The sequence below is a fragment of the Geotrypetes seraphini genome, chromosome 8 (genome assembly GCF_902459505.1).
Source record: "Geotrypetes seraphini chromosome 8, aGeoSer1.1, whole genome shotgun sequence".
NCBI classification, from domain to species: domain Eukaryota; kingdom Metazoa; phylum Chordata; class Amphibia; order Gymnophiona; family Dermophiidae; genus Geotrypetes; species Geotrypetes seraphini.
In genome coordinates this window covers 90,408,807-90,426,293 of record NC_047091.1, presented here as the reverse complement: position 1 = coordinate 90,426,293, position 17,487 = coordinate 90,408,807, and the positions used below count along the sequence as shown (strand labels likewise).

General features: G+C 51.7%; 1 protein-coding gene across 4 annotated transcripts in view; it reads left to right on the top strand.

Annotated features, from left to right (window-relative positions):
• Nucleotides 1-17,487, top strand: part of LOC117365648 (scaffold attachment factor B2-like) — a 265,886-nt gene that overhangs the window by 57,053 nt on the left and 191,346 nt on the right. For all 4 annotated transcript variants that reach the window (XM_033956261.1, XM_033956262.1, XM_033956259.1 and 1 more), the window contains exon 8: nucleotides 901-989. In XM_033956261.1, coding sequence (XP_033812152.1) covers nucleotides 901-989 — 89 coding nt within the window. The remainder of the gene's footprint in view (nucleotides 1-900; nucleotides 990-17,487) is intronic.

Here is a 17,487-nt window from a genome sequence, read left to right as displayed (position 1 = left end):
GAACTTCCTCTCAGACGGCAGAATTGACGTCGGGGAGAGGAAGGCTGATCGGTCCAAGATCACGATCGATTTGGAGAAATGCTGCCGGGTCCTGCCTTCTCGGAAACTGAAAGTAGGCAGGACCCAGCAGCAAGAAGAGCAAATGGTAAGCTTCACTGACCTGTCGCCCGTCTTGGCCCATAGCGAACTTATGCTCCGGGGCTCTAACATGTGCGTGCCGGCTTCCCTTCTCTCTCCCCCCCCCCCTCCCCGGACATAACTTCCGGTTTTGGAGGGAAGACAAGGGAAGCCGGCACGCACACATTAGAGCCCCGGAGCTTAAGTTCGCTACGGGCTGAGGCGTGAGATCTCCAAGCTGGGTTTTTTTTATTTTAATGTTAAGTAGCAGCAGAATTTAGTTGGGCGGTCATCTAAATTACCCGGCTAAAAGGCCCCAGGGAGAACACTGAGGGTTATACATAAGAATGTTGTGAACAGCAGATGAAGACCAAAATTATCATCTAATGTAACTGCTATTGTATGTAGTTTATGCCCCATATGTACTGTCTCCTTGTGATCTTGGATAAGTTACCTAACTCTCCATTGCCTTGGGTACAAACTCAGATTGAGCCCTGAATATACACTGCTTGACACCTTCTAAGCTTTCTGGCAGTCTTGTCTATAATGGAATTTTTATTCTCTAGTACTTAAAGGTAGACAGTATATCAAGTTTCTTTAAACATATAAGAAATAAAAACAAATATAGCAAAATTGTTGGCATTTGATGATCAGCAGTTAAGCATTTTGGGAGATTTATATTTTTCTTAGTTTTCAGATATAGTACCTTTTTTCTGTTAACACCCCCCACCAAAAGAGGCAAAACAAAAAAATTAATTTTTTCTTTGTACCTTTATCACTTAGGTCATACTAGTAGGAATCTGTGGGTTAGTGGACTTTCTTCTACTACCAGAGCTACTGATTTGAAGAACCTTTTCAGTAAACATGGAAAAGTAAGTGATTTTCTTTTTCCTGGAATACAGAATGAAGATAAAGAACAAATGTTTGCCTTTCCAATAATGCTTTAAATTAGACACGTATTTTGTGCCCGAGATATTTATCGCTATCAAATTTTCATTTCTTTAGCGCCTCTCCAGACCGGCATAGTTCACTTATGGGTAAAAGCTCACCATGACCAGCAGATAGAGACTGAGACAAATTTTTCGTTGGTAGTACAAGTTGCTGTACTTGCCTCTAACATAACCAGTCTGTTCTCAATCTCTAGCAGGTGTGGTAAGCTGTTGCAATCTTCCCTTGGTTAGTGTAGAGGTGTTGGAAATTGTGTAGTGGTCTTCTTATCCCCGTTTGGTGCCAGACTGAGCTTGGGGGAACCTCTTTGGGTTGTCACTCGAAGGGATTAAGTCCCGCCTACCATTTCCTCCACCTCCCTAAAATTATTTGAGGTGTCTCAGTTGTAAGCCTTGCCACCGATACTGGCAAGGCATATGGCTTAGAGAGCCAGTGGAGTCTGTTCTGGAAAAAAAAATCCTGAGGCAATGCCGGTCTGAAGGGAGCCCCTCTATTCTTTGTACTTATGTTTTGCATTAACCAGCTTTTAGCTAGGTCGTGTATTTCGCAATGAGCACTTTTAAAGAGAAAAGTGCTGATTGTGCTCCAGACACGAGGTCGATGTGGCCTGTGCTAGTGGTGTGCTGCCTGCCATGAAGGAGAATCCTTGTTGGCTTCATGTGACTGTCCAGAGATCCCCTTTGCAAGTGCCTCACATTAGAGAGTTGCGCAGGGACAGAAATCCCGCCCGTCCCTGCCAGGATCCTCTCCGTCCCCACCCATCTCCGCAAGGAATTAGCTCCATCCCCGCCCGTCCCCATAAAAAGCAGCAATTACTTCTGACAGAATCATTAATTCCACAGTTTCTTTTGTGTTTGCACTGCTGTTTTCCTTGTGGAATCTCTTGGAACCCTTTTTTTGTTTTCTGTTCAAGTAATTAACTTATATACCCCCTCTTTTACTAAGACTGACATGTCCATTATATTGTATGGATGAACCCTGCTTCCAAAGCCTTCCATCCCCATGGGAGTCCTGTTGGCCAGAGGGGGTCCCCATGGGAGTCCCGTGAGTTAGGGGGGATTTCTGCGGGACCCGCGGGATTCCCACGATCCCCGTTCCCGTGCAGACCTCTACCTCACACCAGCAGCTGACAATGGGGAAGCCTGGGTTTCCCTTGCTGCCCACAAAGGGATTCCCTCAGCTGATGAAGGTCAGGGAAATAAGGTTTCCCTTACTGCCGATGTTGCTTGACACACCCTTACCGCTGCCGCCTGCTTTAGTGGCTAGGGCTTTTCAGGCCTCTCAGCCGCTACAGTCCTTGGGGGAATTTCTCGGTGGGTTTTGCTCCAATTTTGGTGGGAAGCTTCTCCATTTTGTCTGCAGCCTGAGGTGACCTTCCTATTGGAGAGATAGGGGCAGGTTTTTGCTGGGTCTACTGCTTTGGCAGTGAGCCCTATTGGGCCACCAGGGGTTTTTCCCCCTGATTTTGTTTTAGCCTTGTGTAAGGCTTATCTTTCGTTTCAAACCTGTCCCCCCCCCCCCCCCTTTCATCCAAGCGGCCGAGGATCTCTTGGGTCGATATTTTGTACAGGGAGCAGTTTTCACTGGATGAGGACTTGGACCCGTAGACCTCCAGGATCCTCTCGTGGGATGGATGCTGCTGGTGGTGGAGGTTTCTCGGTACTGCCAGCTGGCGAAGATGCATCTATGGTATGCATTTTTCAGCAGGAAGAGTTCCAGAAGCTTATTTAGGTTTCCTCGATGTTGCACTTTAAGGAGGATGCAAATGAGCCCCCACGTGTAGTGGACCCCCTGTTTCGGGGATCCACTCAGCCTCCTGCTCTTTACCTATGCATCAGGATATTCGGGATATTGTGCTGGTGCAGTGGAAGATGCCTGAGTCGCCTTTTCATTTTGTGCGCTCTATGGCTTGTCTGCATCCCATCCCAGAGGGGGATAGGGATACCTTGAAGTTGCTGATTGTGGACGCGGTGGTTTCATCCATTGCAAAGCAGCATACAGTGCCGGTAGAGGGTGGCTTGGATTTGAGGGACACTGAGGAGCGTAGGTTAGAGTCTCTTCTTAAGCAAAATTTTGATCACTGCCCTTGCAGTCCAGGCGGCGATGTGTGGCGGTCTGGTGGTTCGGGTTTGTTTTCAGTGGGCCGAGTGTATCCTTGACCGGAGGTCTGATGACTGGTTCTTGGTGGAACAGGAAGTAGCCAAGATTAAGATGGGTGTTTCTTATCTATTGGATGCCATGTGGCTCCAGACTTGGTCGGCAGATGCAGCATCTAAGGCTAAGCTCACAATTTCCTTTTGGGGGTCTTCCTTGTTTGGCGAAGATTTGGACAAGTTCAGATTATAACATACTCTAAGATGCCCTGTCTTCCTGAAGACTCTGCCTGCCTGCACAGGGTGGTATAGCTCGGGGGCGTTTGTATGATTTTTGCAGATACCGCCCTGGTCGATGGGTGGCTTCCTTTCCTGCCTTCAGGTCTCCCAGGGGCCATTTCTTTTAGCACATGCAGTCTTTTCGTGGGACCCGTCCTTGCCGGTGCCTCCCCTGGTGCAAGTGGGCACCTGATTACGGAATTTCTTTGTGGTGCCCAAGAATGAGGGGACCTTTCGGCCCATCTTAGATCTGAAGGGGGACAACAGGGCTCTCCGAGCTCAGTCTTTTCGCAAGGAGACCCTGAGATCTGTCATTCTGCAGTTCAGCCAGGGGAATTCTTGAACCCTCTCAATCTGACAGAGGCCTTCTTGCATATTCCGATTCGCGCCTCCTATCAGCGGTTCATTTGCTTTGTGATCTTTCGATGGCACTATTAGTTCTGTGTGTGCTTCCTTTTAGTCTGGCCACGGCTCTGCAGACATTCACAAAGACTATTGTGGTTGTGGCGGTGGCCCTTACCCAGAGGGCATTCTGGTTCACCCCTATCTGGACAACTGGTTGATCCAAGCACAGTCCTTTCAGGAGAACTCCTGAATTACGGCTCAGGTTGTGGAGTTCCTGCAGTTGCTGGAATGGGTAGTCAGCCTGTCTAAGAGCCGGTTGGCCCATCTCAGTGCCTGGAGTACCTTGAGGTTCTCTTTGACACCAGCTTGGGGGAAGGTCTTCCTGCTGTAGGCCCAAGTTGTCAAGTTGCAATCGCAGATTTGCCTTCTGATGGCTTCCCAGTGTCCGGGTGCAGGATTTTCTCCAGGTCTTGGGTTTGAATGCGGCTTCCCTGGACATGGTTCGGTAGGCCTGTGCTCACATGTACCCACTTCAGTAAATTAAACTAAATCTTAATTTTATAGATCGGGTCTTCAACCAAAAGGTGCTTGACTCGGTTTACAATAATGTAAGTATAGTACACTTCTCCCGCCGTATTCGCGGTTTTTGCACTCGCGGTTTCACTTAGTCGCGATTTTTCACATGCTGACTCCACCCCCTCCACAAATTACATCATGAATAAAGTTCCTTTTATTTTACTGTACCGATAAAGATTAGCGCTTACCAACAATCACTCTGAAAATCGCTGCTTCCATGCTTTCTCCCACAAAACCGCTGCTTCAAATCTTTCACCCTCAAAGTCGCTGCTTCCCAGTGCACAGAGAAAAATGCTGCTTCCCAGCATTCATAGAGAAAATTGCTATTACCCTGAAAATCACTGGGAATCGCTGCTTGCCTGCTATAAGCCCTAAAACAGTTGAAAAGTTATTTGCGGTTTCAATAGTAAAAATGCTGGCTTTTACAAAAAACTGTGAATAACATTCAGTTTTTCCATATTCATGGCTATGTTCTGCCCTCATTTACCGCGAATATGGAGGAATAAGTGAACATTAATATAAAACAAGAATGTATACTTCTCCCTCCGTATTCGCAGGGGATACATTCCAAGTATAGCTGCGAATATGGAAAACCGCGAATATGAATTGTATGTTAATCGCGTTTTTTGTAAAAGATAGCGGTTTTGTTATTAAAACAGCGAATAACATAAAATTCATTTTTGCGGTTTATGGAAAGGACTACAACTAAATACTATACAGTAAATATTCACAATGTTGGTGGAATAACGATACAGTACTGTATGTATTAACTGTATTTATTGAATACTGTAACAATATTTATCCCAGGACAAGCAGGCAGCATATTCTTAACGTATGGGTGACGTCACCGACGGAGCCCCGGTACGGACCTTTTTAACTAGAAAGTTCTAGTTGGCCGCACCGCGCATGCGCGAGTGCCTTCCCGCCCGACGGAGGAGTGCGTGGTCTCCAGTTTCTTCGTTTCCGCGGAGCGAAGAAGACGCATGTGGTATTCAACGGCTGTTGAACACTCCTTTTTTGCCTTCCCGCTCGCGTTATTTTGATTTTTTCTGCTTTTTTCCTTCGGGTTTTTCCTTTCTGTCTAATTTACAAAAAAAAAAAAAAAAAAAACAACTTTATTTTTTCCTTTATTTTTCAACAGGCCCCGGCGGGGCCTGTTGCCATCATACAAGCCTCCGACTTTGATTTCGCTGAGGCCGTATTCCCCTTCATGCCCCCTCAGCCGGGTTTTAAGAAGTGCCAGCGGTGTGCACGCCCGATTTCCCTTTCGGACCCACACAACTGGTGCTTACAGTGCTTGGGTCCGGAACATCGGGCTGACACCTGCACCCGCTGCGCGACTCTTCAAAAACGCACACTTAAAAATAGACAAATTCAGCAGAATCTCCTCTTCGGCACCGGTTCTGCTATGGATCCGACCCCGACGTCGACGGCACCGCCGAAATCGGCACCGTCAACATCGACACCACCTGATCCTTCTGCGGGGTCGATGGCGCCAGGTAAGCCAGCTAAGAAGCCTTCCACTTCCCTTGAGCGCCCTCCAGCCACGGCGGTGACACCGGTCCTTCCGACGTCCCGCAAGTCCCGTAAGCGCTCCGCTCCGATAACGGTGAGTGCCTCTTCATCGGCCTCCTCATCACCGGAGCGTAGAGCGGCACCTATGGTACCGAAGAAAAGTAAAACGGTACCGGTGCCCCCATTGGAGGACCGTATCTCGGCCATCCTCCAAACTAAATTACAGGAGCAACTCGAGCACCAGCTTCAGGAACTGCTCCCAACCCTGCTGGCACCGCTCCTTCCGGTACCGGTCCGGCCCGAGCCTCGCACCACTACGCCAGTGGCCACCCCCTCGGTACCGATGAATACTTCGATGCCGGTCTTATCGGCACAGCCTACATTACAGACCTGCACGGCGGAGGACCCATCCCGAACCCAAGATCGACATCGATCGTCTCGGGACCGGGATCGACACCACTCCTCCCGGGACAGAGATCGGCACCGGTCTTCATCCCCCGGCACCGTATCCATGAGATCTGGCAAGTCCCTTTCTAAAACCCGCCATGCTGAGCCGGCCATCAGGGACCCTGACTTATGGGAGCAATCCCCCCTCGGTACCGAGGAGGATGCCTCTTCCACTGATGAGGAACCCTCCATGGCTGAATCCACCTCCAAGCCCGAGCAGTCCTCATTTACAAAATTCCTTCGGGAGATGTCTGGGGCTCTTTCCATCCCACTCGAGTCCGACTCTAAGAAGTCCCAGGCCTTTTTAGAAGCCTTGGACTTCGACCAACCTCCCAAGGAATTTCTCAAACTCCCCGTCCATGATATTCTGCGGGAGACGTTTTATAAAAACTTGGAGAACCCCCTTACTGTTCCAGGTGCCCCTAAGAAACTGGACAGTTTATACAGGGTCATCCCTATCCCGGGATTTGATAAACCCCAGTTGCCACATGAGAGCCTCCTAGTAGAATCCACTCTCAAGAAATCTCATGGTTCCAGTGTCTATGCCTCCACCCCTCCTGGCAGAGAGGGTAAAACAATGGATAAATTTGGAAAGCGCCTATACCAGAATGCCATGCTGGCTAGCAGAGCCAACAATTATTCATTTCATTTTTCTTTTTATATGAAATATCTGGTACAACAACTTTCTGCTCTGCAAAAGTACATCCCTGAACGCAAGGTCCCTTTGTTTCAACAACAAATTTCCACCCTCCTTCAGCTCAGGAAGTTCATGGTACGCTCAATCTATGACTCCTTCGAGCTCTCCTCCCGTGCCTCTGCTCTGGCAATTGCTATGCGACGCCTTGCCTGGCTGAGAGTATCTGACCTGGATGTCAACCACCAAGACCGCCTTGCCAACGCGCCCTGTCTTGGTGATGAACTTTTTGGGGAGTCTCTAGATACCACCACACAAAAACTTTCGGCTCACGAGACCAGATGGGACACCCTCATTAAGCCTAAAAAGAAGACTCCGCCGACACGACCATACAGACCTCAGTCTTCTTACCAACGTCGCTTTTCTGCTAGGCCGCTGAATCCTCCTCAACAGCAATCTCGTCGGCCTCGCCAACAACAGCAACAACACTCTCAGGCTCGCTCGCAATCTCACCAGACAGCTAAGCCTCTCCCTCAAACTAAGCCTCCTCAGCCCTTTTGACTCTTTTCTCCAGGGCATAGCCAGTCTCCAACCCTCGCTGCCTCTGCCTCAACCTATCGGGGGCCGCCTCACCATCTTTCTACGACGCTGGGAGGCCATCACATCAGACCTGTGGGTTCTAAACATCATCCGTCACGGATACTCACTAAGGTTTCAGACTCTTCCTCCAGACCATCCTCCCGTAGAGTCTGCTTCTCACTCCTCCCAAACTCCTCTCCTCCTCAGGGAGGTCCAATCCCTCCTCCTTCTCAATGCCATCGAAGAAGTTCCACCAGACCAAAGAGGTCAGGGATTTTACTCCCGCTACTTCTTGGTACCCAAGAAAACAGGAGATCTTCGTCCTATCCTCGACCTCAGGAACCTCAACAAGTGTTTGGTCAAGGAAAAGTTCAGAATGCTCTCACTTGCCACACTTTATCCTCTTCTGTCTCAACACGACTGGCTATGTTCCCTGGACCTCAAGGAGGCCTACACTCACATCCCAATCCATCAGGCTTCACGTCGCTACCTCCGATTCCAGATACTCAATCACCACTATCAGTACAAAGTGCTTCCCTTTGGTCTCGCATCTTCGCCCAGGGTGTTCACCAAGTGCCTGATTGTGGTAGCGGCCTGTCTCAGGTCCCACAACCTTCAAGTGTTCCCCTACTTGGACGATTGGTTGGTGAAAGCAACGACCGCTCCACTTGTGCTGCAATCCACTCACCACACCATCTCTTTCCTCCATCTCTTGGGGTTCGAGATCAATTATCCCAAGTCGCATCTGCTTCCCACGCAGCGCCTTCAGTTCATCGGAGCACTTCTCGATACCAACTCCATGAGAGCGTTCCTTCCTGCCGACCGGCACCGGACACTGCTTCACCTCTGTCGACAGGTGCTCATCCAACCATCCATCCCTGCTCGCCAGATGATGATTCTTCTGGGTCACATGGCCTCGACAGTCCATGTGGTTCCTCTGGCGCGACTCCATTTGAGGATACCGCAATGGACCCTCGCCAACCAATGGTCGCAGACCAGGGATCCTCTTTCTCATCCCATCTCTGTGACATCATCTCTTCAGCACTCTCTTCAATGGTGGTTGAACTCCTCAAATCTTTCCAGGGGCCTCCTTCTTCATCCGCCCCCTCATTCCATGATCATCACCACAGATGCCTCCCCCTATGCATGGGGAGCTCACATAGGGGATCTACGCACCCAGGGACTCTGGACCCCTCAGGAGCGTCAATATCACATCAATTTCCTGGAACTCAGAGCCATGTTTTATGCTCTCAAGGCCTTCCAGCACCTTCTCTATCCTCAGGTTCTTCTCCTGTGCACGGACAACCAAGTCGCCATGTACTACATCAACAAGCAAGGCGGCACCGGATCTCGTCTCCTTTGTCAGGAGGCCCTCCGAATTTGGACCTGGGCCACAGCCCACAATCTTTTTCTCAAAGCAGTCTATATCCAGGGCGAACAGAACTCCCTGGCCGACCAGCTCAGCCGCATCCTTCAACCTCACGAGTGGACCCTGGATCCTCCCACTCTCCACTCCATCTTTGCTCGATGGGGCACTCCACAGGTGGACCTCTTTGCAGCTCCTCACAACCATCAGCTGCCCCAGTTCTGCTCCAGACTCTACTCTCCTCATCGTCTGGCACCGGATGCATTCCTACTCGACTGGACGGATCGGTTCCTCTATGCCTTCCCTCCACTTCCTCTGATGTTGCGGACCCTGTTCAAGCTCCGCAAGGACAGGGCCACCATGATTCTCATCGCCCCTCGGTGGCCCAGACAACATTGGTTCTCCCTCCTGCTTCAGCTCAGTTCCAGGGATCCCATTCCTCTACCTGTGTTTCCTACTCTTCTTACACAGCAACATCAGTCTCTACTACATCCCAATCTGTCTTCGCTCCACCTGACAGCTTGGTTTCTCTCGGGCTGACCTCTCCAGAAAACCTGTCTCAGCCAGTCCGTCGCATTTTGGATGCCTCCAGGAAACCCTCCACACTCCAATGTTACCATCAGAAGTGGACCCGGTTCTCCGCTTGGTGTCTTCTTCATCATCACAATCCCACCTCTCTGGCGGTGGAAACTGTACTGGACTATTTGCTCTCTCTCTCCGACGCTGGCCTCAAGTCGACCTCAATCAGAGTCCACCTCAGTGCCATCACTGCGTTTCATGAGCCTATCCTTGGAAAACCCCTCACGGCTCATCCTCTGGTTTCCCGGTTCATGAGAGGCCTCTTCAATATCAAACCACCTCTTCAGCCTCCCCCAGTCGTCTGGGACCTCAATGTGGTTTTGTCAGCCCTCATGAAACCTCCTTTTGAGCCTCTGGCTACTACCTCGCTCAAACTTCTCACATGGAAGGTGCTTTTCCTCATTGCCATCACCTCTGCCAGGAGGGTTAGTGAGCTACATGCACTGGTCGCCGATCCACCGTTCACTGTTTTTCACCATGACAAGGTGGTTCTGCGTACCCATCCTAAATTCCTTCCTAAGGTGGTTTCAGCCTTTCACCTCAACCAGTCCATCGTGCTGCCTGTTTTCTTCCCTAAACCCCATTCTCATCCTGGGGAACAGGCTCTTCACACGCTGGATTGTAAGCGTGCCCTGGCGTACTACCTTGACCGTACCAGGGCTCACCGCTCCTCTCCTCAACTTTTTCTGACCTTCGATCCTAATCGTCTGGGTCACCCTGTATCTAAACGAACGCTGTCCAATTGGCTTGCTGCCTGTATTACGTTCTGTTATGCTCGGGCCGGCCTGTCACTGGAAGGACCTGTCACGGCCCACAGGGTCAGAGCTATGGCTGCTTCTGTGGCTTTCCTCCGTTCCACTCCTATTGAGGAAATCTGCAAGGCGGCCACTTGGTCTTCAGTTCACACATTCACTACTCACTACTGTCTGGATGCCTTCTCCAGACGGGATGGACACTTTGGTCAATCTGTGTTACAAAATTTATTTTCCTAATGGCCAACCATCCCTCCTCCCTCTCTGTTAGCTTAGAGGTCACCCATACGTTAAGAATATGCTGCCTGCTTGTCCTGGGATAAAGCACAGTTACTTACCGTAACAGGTGTTATCCAGGGACAGCAGGCAGATATTCTTACGACCCACCCACCTCCCCGGGTTGGCTTCTTAGCTGGCTTATCCTAACTGGAGACCACGCACTCCTCCGTCGGGCCGGTGCGCAATCTTCCAACACCGGGCGCTCCGTCGACGACAGGCCCGCATGGCGGACCTATTTGCTGCCGATCAACCCTCGACCTCAGCCTCGAGATTGGCCCCGGCCTCGATCTCGACCTCAGGTACCTTGGCCCCGCCTCGGGATTCGACCTCGAAGACCCCGAGCTCTCAGAAGTCTTCAGCTCCGGGTAAGTCCCCTCTTTCTTCCTCAGGTTCCATACCTCCAAAGAAGCCAACATCGGGGATAAGGGGGGAGTTCCTTGCCCACGGCCCCGGCGAAACCCCCGAAGACCTCGGGACGTGCCTCCACCACTCGGGAATGCTCTGAATCGAAATCGCCCCCGGTGGAGTGCACCGCGGCCTCGGACATGCCATCGATGCTGTCCGTGCCGGTATTCCAGGAGATGCTCCGAGCAATGATCACAACGGAGCTCTCCGCTGCCATGGCTCACCTTCAACCGACCTCGACCTCGCGTGCGCCGGACCAGCCTGAGCAACGCTTTGAGACCCCTCGAGGCAAAGCACGCTGTTTTCGCCACCTCTCTTCTTCCTCGGATTCCTCTCCAAGGCACTCAAGGCGCGCGTCCCCGGCGGAGCACCGCGGGGCGAAATGAAAATCAAAGGCCCGGAGTTCGCCTCCGGTTCGAGGCCGCTTCCCCTCGACCCGATCGGGGGGACCGCTACGGGTTACCGAGCTGTCTCTCACTAACCCACAGCTACTACTGACTCCCCCTCGGACCGGGGTTCCGGTCCGAGGCTCCAGGCTTTCGCCGAGGTAGTCCGGGGAGGGGTCCCCGACCCGACATCGGTCGGTACCCCGTACCCCAGCGTCGTCCCCGAGGGGCTCCTCGAGGCGACGCAGGTCCTCGACCCGGGAGCGTTTCCATAGCGCGTCCCCGGCGTCGGATCGAGGGTCCGAGCGAGGCTTCCCCTTCCTTCTCGGCGGAACGGAGGTCTCGGTCACCGTCCCCGCAAGGGGCCACGGGATCGCACCAACCTTCCTTCACGAGGTTCGTCCAGGACATGGGACGTGCCCTTGACTTGGACTTACAATCCGACTCGAGGTACTCCAAGGAGTACTTGGCGGAGCTGGATATGCCTTCCCCGCCCCGAGAGTCCCTCCGGCTACCGCTGTACCCGGTACTCCAGCAGACCCTCATAAGGAACCTCGAGACTCCCTACATGGTGACGGCGGTCCCATCTAAAATGGAGTCTAAGTACCGAACGGTGCCTTGCCCGGGGTTTGAGCAACCACAGTTGTCCCACCAATCCTTACTGGTGGAGTCTTCTCTGAAGAAACCTCACCCCTCTAGAGTGTCCGCGGCGGTTCCTCCTGGACGCGAAGGCTGGACACTAGACAAATTCGGACGCCGTTTGTATCAGAACTCTATGATGGCCTCTAGGGTCCTGAAGTACACTTTCACCTTTTCCTCCTACCTGAAACACCTCATTGGGCTGCTGGCTTCCTTCTCGGGGGACCTACCTGCCCCTCGCCAGGCAGCGTTTGGCCTCCTCCTCGAGGATTTTTCCATCCTCCGACTGCACTTGTTCCATGCCGCTTACGATGGCTTTGAACTGTCTTCCAGGGTCGCAGCCTTCGCGGTGGCCATGCGCCGACTGGCGTGGCTAGGGCTCGTCGATATGGACCCTAACCTGCAAGATCGGTTAGCTAACCTCCCTTGCGTCGGGAAGGAACTGTTTGACGACACCATCGAGGCAGCTACGAAACGGTTGTCGGAACACGAACGTTCCTTCGCATCCCTTGTCCGGCAAAAACCTAAACCGCAAGCCTCTCGCCCCTTCCGGGGATTGCCTCGCCGCTACCCCCAGAAGTCTACTCCGGCCTTTTCCAGACCGCCGCTACGACGCCCCCAGGCTCACTCTAGGGCTCCACCAAAATCACAGGCCACTGCGCCTGCGAAGCCGTCTCCGTCCTTTTGATGGGATGAGCGAACGGGGGCGGGCCCCCTCCGCACCTCCACCTGGTCTCCTTCCCATCGGGGGCCGCCCACAAGCCTACTACCCTCGCTGGGAAGCCATAACGTCGGACTCATGGGTCCTTGGCATGATCTCATCAGGGTACTCGCTCAACTTTCGGTAGGTTCCTCCCGACAGCCCACCGAGTGCATGTCCTCCCAATCGAGCGCAGCTGTCCCTCCTCCTCTCCAAGGCACAGGACCTCCTTCGCCTGCGGGCGGTGGAACCGGTTCCCCAAAATCAAAGGGGCCAAGGGTTTTACTCCCGATACTTCCTGGTACCGAAAAAGACGGGAGACCTGCGCCCGATCCTGGACTTGAGGCGCCTGAACAAATTTCTGACGAGGGAAAAGTTTTGGATGCTTTCCCTTCCGATTCTTTACCCCCTGATCGATGAGGGCGATTGGCTCTGCTCCCTCGATCTGAAGGAGGCCTACACCCATGTTCCGGTACACCCTGCTTGTCGCAGATTCCTCCGCTTTCAGGTGGGGGACCTCCACCTACAATACCGGGTCCTCCCCTTCGGCCTGTTCTCGTCCCCCCCGAGTCTTCACGAAGTGCCTCGTAGTGGTCGTGGCTGCCTTACGCTCCCAGGGTCTGCAAGTATTCCCATACCTGGACGATTGACTGATCAAAGCCCCGACCAGGGAGGGGGTTATCTCAGCGACCCGACAGACTATTACTTCGCTTCAGTGTCTGGGGTTCGAGATAAACTTTCCAAAATCCCAGCTGTGCCCCTCTCAGTCCTTACAATTCATCGGGGCCGTGCTGGTCCGTCTTCGTTCCTTCCTCCCCCCTCAGCGGCGGGAGGCGTTGGTAAATCTGAGCCGACAGGTATCGAGATCGACCTCGGTCTCAGCACGACAGATGATGACGCTCCTTGGCCATATAGCCTCCACAGTCCACGTTACCCCGCTTGCTCGCCTTCACCTGCGGTTACCACAGTGGACTTTGTCATCACAATGGCGTCGGGATCGGGACCCGATCAACCGCCATGTGACAGTGACTCCTTCCTTGCAAAGATCGCTCCGTTGGTGGACCGACTCTTCGAATCTTTCCAAGGGTTTGCTCTTTCTCGCTCCTCCACACCACAAGGTCCTAACCACGGACTCGTCAGAGTACGCTTGGGGGGCTCATGTAGACGGTCTACACACTCAAGGTCTGTGGACCACAGAGGACCGTCGCTGCCACATCAACGTGCTGGAGCTCCGGGCCATTTACCTCGCCGCGGTGGCCTTTCAGTATCTGTTTCACGACTGGGTGGTTCTCTTCCGCACAGACAACCAGGTGGCGATGTACTATTAAACAAGCAAGGAGGGACGGTGTCTTGGCTCCTCTGCCAGGAGGCCTTACGGCTCTGTGAGTGGGCGGTCTCCCAAAACATCTCCCTTCGAGCGGTTTACATCCAAGGAAAACAAAACTGCCTGGCGGACAGGCTCAGCCGCCTCCTCCAGCCACACGAGTGGTCCCTGCATTCTCAGGTGTTCGACACGTGGGGGACTCCCCAGATAGATCTGTTCGCCTCCCCCGACAATCAAAAACTGCCTCTCTTCTGTTCAAGCGATGCCTTCCTCCTAGATTGGGAGGGAAAATTCCTCTATGCGTTCCCGCCGTTTCCTCTGATTCTGAGGACGCTGGTCCATCTAAAATCTCTGAGGGCCACTTTGATCTTGATCGCTCCTCGATGGCCCCGCCAGCCTTGGTTTTCCCTACTACTTCAACTCAGTGTCAGGGAACCTCTGCTTCTGCCTGTCTTTCCCTCTCTGCTATCTCAGAGTCGGGGTTCACTGTTGCATCCCAATCTTCAGTCTCTTCATCTGACTGCTTGGTTTCTTTCCCCTTGACTTCCTTCCCTGTATCTCAGTCGGTCAGGGAAGTGTTGGAGGCTTCTCGGAAAGTCTCGACTAGACTCTGCTATTATCAGAAGTGGACTAGATTCTTGTCCTGGTGCTCCTCTCACCACCAGGACCCGGTGTCAGTGCCTGTGTCTTTGGTTCTAGAGTATTTGCTCCATTTATCTCACTCTGGCCTGAAGACCAATTCCATTCGAGTCCATCTCAGCGCCATTGCTGCCTTTCATCAGCCCCTGGAAGGGAAGGCTCTTTCACTCCATCCCTTGGTTTCCCGTTTCATGAAGGGGCTTTTGAATGTTCATCCTCCCCTCAAACCGCCTCTGGTGGTTTGGGATCTTAATGTGGTTCTAGCTCAACTGATGAAACCTCCATTTGAGCCTATGGATAAGTGTCATCTTAAGATCCTCACTTGGAAAGTGATCTTCCTACTCGCTCTCACTTCTGCTCGGAGGGTTAGCGAGCTGCAGGCCTTGGTGGCGGACCCACCTTTCACGGTATTCCACCAGGACAAGGTGGTCCTCCGCACTCACCCTAAGTTTTTTCTTAAGGTGATATCTGATTTTCATCTCAACCAGTCCATTGTTCTGCCTGTGTTCTTTCCCAAGCCCCACTCTCACCCTGGAGAGGTGGCGCTCCACACTCTTGACTGCAAGAGGGCGTTGGCTTTCTACCTTCAACGCACTCAGTCTCATCGGACAGTTCCACAATTGTTTTTGTCCTTTGACCCTAATAGGTTGGGACGCCCAGTTTCCAAGCGCACCTTGTCCAACTGGTTGGGTGCTTGCATTTCTTTCTGCTACGCTCAGGCTGGTCTCGCGCTGCATGGTCGAGTTACGGGACATAAAGTCCGAGCGATGGCAGCTTCGGTAGCTTTCCTCAGGTCCACGCCTATTGAGGATATCTGCAAGGCTGCCACGTGGTCTTCGGTTCATACTTTCACCTCTCACTACTGCCTGGATACACTGTCCAGAAGCGATGGCCGGTTCGGCCAAACGGTATTATGTAATCTGTTTTCTTAAATTGCCAACTTCCCTCCACCCCTTCGTTATTAGCTTGGAGGTCACCCACATGTGAGAATATCATGCCTGCTTGTCCTGGGATAAAGCACAGTTACTTACCGTAACAGGTGTTATCCAGGGACAGCAGGCATATATTCTCACAACCCACCCCCTCCCCGGGGTTGGCTTCTTTGCTGGATATGTGAACTGGAGACCACGAGGAGGGGATGCACCCTCTAGTGGAGCAGGAGGCACACATGCGTGGTGCAGCACAGCAAGCTTGAATCTTCAATCAAGTTTGCTTGAAATGCTGTCCGCATCGGGGCTCCGTAGATAACGTCACCCGCATGTGAGAATATATGCCTGCTTTCCCTGGATAACACCTGTTACGGTAAGTAACTGTGCTTTATTGAACAATACAAGTTCTGTAATCTCAGGGTAAACAAAGTTCAGTACAGGGTGAAAGTTTTGAAACTGATTTTTTAGGAGAAAGCATGGAAGTAGAGTGAATATTGGTAAAAGTTAAACTTTTTTTTACATTACAGCAAAAGGAAAGGAACTTTAATCATGATGTAATTTTAGGGGGGGGTGCTGAGACACCCGATGAAAAATCACGATTATGTGAAACATAGAAAGATGACGGCAGAAAAGGGCTATAGCCCATCAAGTCTGCCCACTCTACTGACCCACCCCAATAAGTCTGAATGCTAATGACCCAGTTCCTTAACTCGACTTCGTAGGGATCCCACGTAGATGTCCCATTTATTCTTGAAGTCAAGCACGCTGGTGGCCTCGACCACCTGCACCGGAAGCTTGTTCCAGTGATCCACCACTCTTTCCATGAAGAAATACTTCCTGGTGTCACTACTAAATTTCCCCCCTCTAAGTTTAAGCGGATGCCCTCTTTTGGCCGAGGGTCCTTTGAGAAAAAGGATGTCATCTTCCACCTTGACACGTCCTGTGATGTATTTAAATGTCTCAATCATGTCCCCCCTCTCCCTGCGTTCTTCTAGAGTGCAGAACTGCAATCTGTTCAGTCTCTCTTCGTACGAGAGATCCTTGACCCCCGAGATCATCCTAGTGGCTATCCGCTGAACCGACTCGACTCTAAACACGTCTTTATGGCAATGTGGCCTCCAGAATTGCACACAGTACTCCAGATGAGGTCTCACCATGGTCCTGTACAGTGGCATTATGACTTCTGGTTTCCGGCTGACGAAACTTCTATTGATACATCCCATCATTTGTCTTGCCTTGGATGAGGCCTTTTCTATTTGTTTGGCAGCCTTCATGTCTGCACTGATGATTATTCCCAAATCTCGTTCTGCTGAGGTCTTAGCCAATGTTTCTCCATTTAAGGTGTAAGTTCTGCATGGATTTCCGCTACCGAGGTGCATGACCTTACATTTCTTAGCATTGAATCCCAGCTGCCATGTTGAGGACCAGTTTTCCAACGCAAGAAGGTCCTGTGTCATATTATCCTGCAAACAGCCTTCACTTACTATATTGCATAGTTTGGCGTCATCGGCGAATAATGTTACCTTACCCTGCAGCCCTCGTGTCAAGTCCCTTATGAATATGTTAAAAAGGAGTGGACCCAGGACTGAGCCCTGCGGCACTCCGCTGGTCACTTTCGATGTTTCAGAGAGGGTGCCGTTGACCACCACCCTCTGATGTCTATCACTAAGCCAATCATTGACCCATGCAGTTATTGTTTCGCCAACCCCATCGATTTCATCTTGTTTAGAAGCCTGCGGTGTGGGACGCTGTCAAAAGCCTTGCTGAAATCCAAGTACACTATGTCCAGAGACTCTCCCGAGTCTAGCTTCCCTGTTACCCAATCAAAGAAGCTGATGAGATTGGATTGGCATGACCTACCCTCAATGAATCCATGCTGATTAGGATCCCTTAGATTCCCTTCATCTAAGATCGTGTCTAATTTACGTTTAATTAGTGTTTCCATGATTTTACACA